The sequence below is a fragment of the Cryptomeria japonica genome, chromosome 10 (genome assembly GCF_030272615.1).
Source record: "Cryptomeria japonica chromosome 10, Sugi_1.0, whole genome shotgun sequence".
Lineage (NCBI taxonomy): Eukaryota > Viridiplantae > Streptophyta > Pinopsida > Cupressales > Cupressaceae > Cryptomeria > Cryptomeria japonica.
The window spans coordinates 316,316,494-316,322,220 of record NC_081414.1 but is presented as its reverse complement, the minus strand read 5'-3'; the positions used below and the strand labels follow the sequence as shown (position 1 = coordinate 316,322,220).

The 5,727-nt window shown below is 34.1% G+C and overlaps 1 protein-coding gene across 1 annotated transcript; it reads right to left on the bottom strand.

Annotated features, from left to right (window-relative positions):
- Positions 1–328: 328 nt before the first annotated feature.
- LOC131036714 (linamarin synthase 1-like) lies at positions 329–2,012 on the bottom strand. Its single transcript, XM_057968676.1, has 2 exons — positions 1,482–2,012; positions 329–1,392 (listed from the first exon to the last, which is right to left on the bottom strand). The coding sequence occupies exons 1-2, from the start codon at positions 1,954–1,956 to the stop codon at positions 458–460; spliced, it is 1,410 nt and encodes a 469-aa protein (XP_057824659.1). The 5' UTR covers positions 1,957–2,012; the 3' UTR covers positions 329–457.
- Positions 2,013–5,727: the final 3,715 nt, after the last annotated feature.

The following is a 5,727-nucleotide window of genomic DNA, read 5'->3' as shown; positions in this document are numbered from 1 at the left end:
ATCAGTACATTTTTTACTTAAATATATAACTCTTTATAGTTGCGTTAAAAATATAAATTTGAGATGCGGTGGCGATGTCCGCGAATATTAACATCACTTTCTACTACCTATATTATAAGTAACGAGTCAAGATGGCTTAAAAAAGTTTTTAATACAGATCCTTGCGTGTAAGTCATTGTGTCTATGATTTTTTTTAAATTAAGGATAACAATCGCTGGCGAGTTCTATTTATACTATAGTAGCTATCTATAGAGATTCTTTGTTTTAAGTCTACACCAAGCTATATATCAATTTAGGTCAAACAAATTTATCATATTACTTGCTACTCAATTGTGATTTCAGAAAGAATGGAAGTTTCTGAATATTCCGATTCCCCGTCTATCATGTAGACATTAAACAAGTTATCGAAAAGAAAAACAACCAGTGACCCACAGGACAATAGAGAATCCTTAAAAAATCAATTGCCTATCTTCATCTGCATCTGCCTTAAAAATTCCTGCATATTCTTGTAAGAAGCTCCGCCCACTTTGACAGAAGCAATCGCATTGTCTTTGAATTTTTTCAGTCTAACTCTCATCTCTCTGCCTTGCTCATCCTCCAAATTCATCAACTTCCTCACCAACGCTTCCACCTCTTCTCTTACAACATTTTCCCTCATCTCATAACCCACCTTCCAAACATCATCTACAAATCTCCTGTTTGTTGGTTGCTCTGCAAAGAAGGGCCAGCATATCATGGGCACGCCCGAGCCTATGCTTTCGAGGGTCGAGTTCCATCCACTGTGCGTAAGAAACCCTCCCACAGAGGGATGAGATAGAACCTTACTTTGTGGGGCCCAGCTAACGAAAAAGCCTCTCTCCTTTGTTATCTCCACAAACTCATCAGGCAGCACGGCAGACTTGCCTTGGACAAGATCAGGACGGATAGCCCACAAGAATGGCTGATTGCTTGCCTCCAATCCCCAAGCGAACTCCACAAGCTCTTCATCTGATAACACAGTGATGCTTCCGAAGCACACATATATTACTGATGATTCCTTTTGCTTCTCCAGCCACTCCAGACACGACTTTTCTTCTTTCCATATGCTGCTGTTTGTCATGCCCGCAATCGCATCGGCATAACCTGCAGAGCTGAGCAAAAGAGGACCGATGGAGAGCACTTTATTATTGAACTTAGCATTCAAATCGTTCAACACGGGTCCTTCTAACTCTTGAAAGGTGTTAAGCAAAACTAAGGATGCCTGGTGAGTGTTTTGGGCCTCCCTCATCACGTACTGAAACAGATAATCGGCGGCGTCGGTTACTGTTAGAAAGCTGGGCAGATCTTTCACACGCAAAGCTTCCATTTCAGGAATACAAGTGATGACATTGTTCTTGTAGCTATCTATATCATCTGTAAGCCAATCAGCAACCCCGATTAAACAAAAATAACCGAGTTCTTATACATAAATTCCTATAAGCAAAGCACCAAATTTTTACTACCTTTGAGCGGTATATAACCATGGTGAATGAGGAGGGGCATGTAATAGTAAGCAGAGAAACCGCCGGCACTAGTTGTCCAGAAGGCAACTCTGGGTACGCCAAAGTTGTCGGCGATCTGCTGAGTAAAAGAGAATATTCCGTCTGCAACGATTATTGTCAGCGGAGGCAGGCAGACCGATTGCATAATCTTTTCAACCATATTGTGGACGTGAAATGGGGCATGCTTTTGCAGGGACTCGCAAAGTTCGGGCAACTTCAAAGTGCGGACATGATCAGGCGGAAGACCATCTGGGAAGCTCACGAACTTCATGTACTGAGTAGACGTAGGATTCAACAGCTTCTCTATAAAATCTGTGTTAACAAACGTTACCACAATATGGTTGGCAACGAGAAGGTTGGCTAATTGCATGAGAGGAGTTATGTGCCCCTGTGCAGGGAATGGAAGTAATAGCGCATGGCCTCTGACACCATCCATAATCCAACTCTAAACAATTCAAACTATATTTTGCCGAATTGTTGTTGTTGTTGTTATGGTGGGACTGAGATGAAGAGGTGTAAGAATCATTACTGCTATTTATCGAGCAAATGTTCGACAGGACGATATCAGCACCGCCTTCAGTTGATGCGTAAACCATGGATAGTTTTATTTTCACTAGTAAAGCATTGCTAATCCAACCGACCAGCAAGACGCGCTAGATACCAGAACACCAAAAATGGAATTTAGTGAATGCCGTATTTTAGTAGATTATAAAAACATATGGCGTGGGTAGAGTGAAATGTCAAACCATAACTCCTCGCCGACTTGTAACTCATTTTCTTGCAACAAGAAAACAGCATAGATATCTTTTCTTTTTTTTCTCTTGTTGTTATTACTTTGCACAATATCCTATAGGTTGTTGTCCTATATGCAGTGTAAACTTACATACTATACTATGGTTGTATAGTGCCTTATCTTCTATTAACCACATGGAATGAATAAATGGTAGTTTCTATACACATGGGTGATTAGAAAGAGGTATTATATATAAATTTATATTAAATCATTTTTTTCAAAAGGAGTTGGATAATATAGATAAATAAATTTGAAGTTCATTATTTTATATTTTTCAAGTATAGATAAACAAACTATTACATTTGATGTAAAAGGAGATCTATTTTATATTTTCAAAATTTCTATCATTTAAAAAGTATGATACATTTATTTATTAGATATTCTATTATATAAAGTTAAAAGTCTCAGAATACAAAAATACAGTAAAAATAAGTTATATGTATGTATATATGTATTTATGTATGTATGTATGTATGTATCTGTATATATGTATGTATATATACATACATACATACTAGTACATGTATATATGTATGCATGTATGTATATACATGTGTGTGTGTGTGTGTGTGTGTGTGTGTGTCTATATATATTTGTATATATGTATGTATATATACAATACATATATATAGATACATACATATATACATACATATATACAGATACATATATACATATATGCATACACACATACATGCATACATACATAAATACATGCATACATATGTATGTATATATGTATATGTATATACATATATACATGTACATACATACATACATACATACATATAATGTCTCATTACTAATCCGCGTAGGGCTATTGATAAAAGAACAAAAAGACATGTTCAGTTGGTTTCGATAAAAATAAAATGTAAATAAAAAAAAGAAAATAAATAAATAAATGTCACCCTTGATCTTCTAGCTGATTGATAATTGTGTATCTTAAGGGTTTGTGCAAGATCATGGGCCAAACAAGCCGCAAGATCATGGGCCAAACAAGCCCTTAAGCGGCAATGAAAATCAGAAAAACAGAATTAAACAACTTGATGTAAAAATTTGAATAAATTACTAACATTATTTCAAGAATATGTAAGAATAAAATTTGTAGCAAACTGAATGTAGTTTCTAAGCTACTAATCATTTAACCAAATATATACATAAAATAAACAAGCAGAAAAGAGCCTCATCTGAGTCTCACTCTACCTCTCCTCGACTTGCTTGCTAGCTACTCGAAAGCCTCTGTGCCGTTATGAGCTACCGGCAGAGTTGCTCATTATTTAGTTAGTGCCGGGGTGCCACAACCCGACTATTCGCCACAACTCAAATACTTCTTGCACATAATCTTAAATAAACTTTTATTCTGCTTTCCAAACATCATCTATAAATCTCCTAGGTTGGACAGTTTAAATTAGGTGGTAGTGACCGTTTTTGTTTGTGTCACTTCGCATTAGATAGTTTTCTTTTCACACGTAATCATTGAAAATCCCACAGATAACCAAATCGGAACACCAAATATGGATTTTAGTGAATGTCGTATTTTAGCATGTCATATGCATAGAAGACGTATTCATGTCAATCCATAACTCTTCGCTGACTTGTACTTAATATTATTGCAAAAAAAAGTGCGCTGACTTGTACTTAATATTATTGCAAAGAAAAGTGCGCTGACTTGTACTTAATATTATTGTAACAAAAAAAGTGCTCAATCCCTTTTCTTTTTTTCTCTTAAGGTTTTACTTGATTGTCTCATATATATTTGTACATAACAAATTGAATGAACTTTGACTCTTATCATTTTTTACAATGTGGATTCGATTTACATTTATTCTATTAAGTGTATATTACATTTATTTTGGATATGTCAGTTTGAATTTAGTTAGTTAAAATGTTGGATTCTTATTATGGAGATTCAAGTTGTAATCCAAAGGGTTATCTAATGTGGAATTCTTAGTTGTGGCTCTGGTCTTCATAGTTGGCTTCTAACGTGGATATGGTTTTTAATAAGTGGTTTTCTAAGTTGCGACTCTTGCTCATCCATAGGTTGATTCTAATGTAGTTGCTTGAAACGAGCTAACATTAGTCTCATGTTTGTGTTTAAAAGTACTTGTATTGGTCTCATGATGATACTCATATCAGGATAATATTTGTAAATGATTAGCAATATTAAATTTAGTTTAAATATACAAGAGTATGTTTGATTTTAGAATTTTTAATTTATATTTTAAAATAAATCTATTTATTTATTTATTTGAGTATGAAATGTGTGATTTATATTTAAGGTATTATTTTTTAAAAAAATAATAATTTATTTTTAAATTTAAGCTCAATTATTTCTTCTACTCACTTGTAGTATGTCAAATGTAGACACATAAAATTTGTCCTCCTAATTAAACTTAATTTTTCCCATTATCAAGTGGATCCTCATTATATAATATTCTTATTATTTATTCCCCCTTATTCCATTTTTCATTATAATATTCATATCATAATATATTATCTCATTATTCTTCATTATCTCATTAATATTCATTATAATATTATTCTTCATTTAATCCATTAATATATACTATTATAAAATCTATTTTCAAATCTCATACATATCAACTTCATCAACTATTTATCGTTTCCCTCTCTATCTATTTCACTCATCTAATGCATGTGGGATAAACACTCTTCATTTTTACATCAATCCTTTATCCCACATTCGTCTTGATATTGGATTCATCCTTGAAGACTTTTATGAAAACCTAGCCCCCTCTTTCATTTGAACTATCCAACCATCTTGCAATCTGGCATTTGAGTTTACTTTGCATTCTATCTTGCACTTTTCTTTCTCTTATATTTTTCATTCATCTTGAATCTCCATTTTCTCATAGCTTTTCATAGAAGTGCATCTGAGAGCATAAATTTGAACATGAAATCTTGAGAAATAGGAGGGCAATGGAGTCACAAATCCATTTGCATGTATGTGTGTTTTAATTAGTTTATTCTTCTTTGCATGCGTGTGTGTGTTTGACAGGTACTTGATTGTTAGATATTGGAAATGCCTGGATCTTAATATATAAGATTGCAAGAAGATTTCTATTTCCTCTATCTACATCAAGTATTAACATTTTCTTCAATTAAAAATTCTCCCAAATATCTAAATTTTTAGTGATATGACAAGTGTCCTACACCCCTCTTTAATACATACATGCATGGGTCACCACTACCCTCCACCTCATCCTTTGACCGATTTTTTGTTGATTTCTCACACATGTTGGAGATCTTCCTAGCCACCACTTGTAAAATTATAAGATTTACTCACACTTAGAATTTCCACATCTTCCCCACTTATCGTGTTCATGTTATTGCCAATGTGTGAGGACAACTAGCTCTTACACCTATGATACGTGTCATTTTCCCAAGACTCCG

Coding starts and splice junctions, on each gene's coding strand:
- LOC131036714 (XM_057968676.1), bottom strand. CDS start 1,956: ATGGATGGTGTCAGAGGCCATGCGCTATTACTTCCATTCCCTGCACAG. Junction 1,393..1,481: donor TGGTTATATACCGCTCAAAG/GTAGTAAAAATT, acceptor ATTGGCTTACAG/ATGATATAGATAGCTACAAG.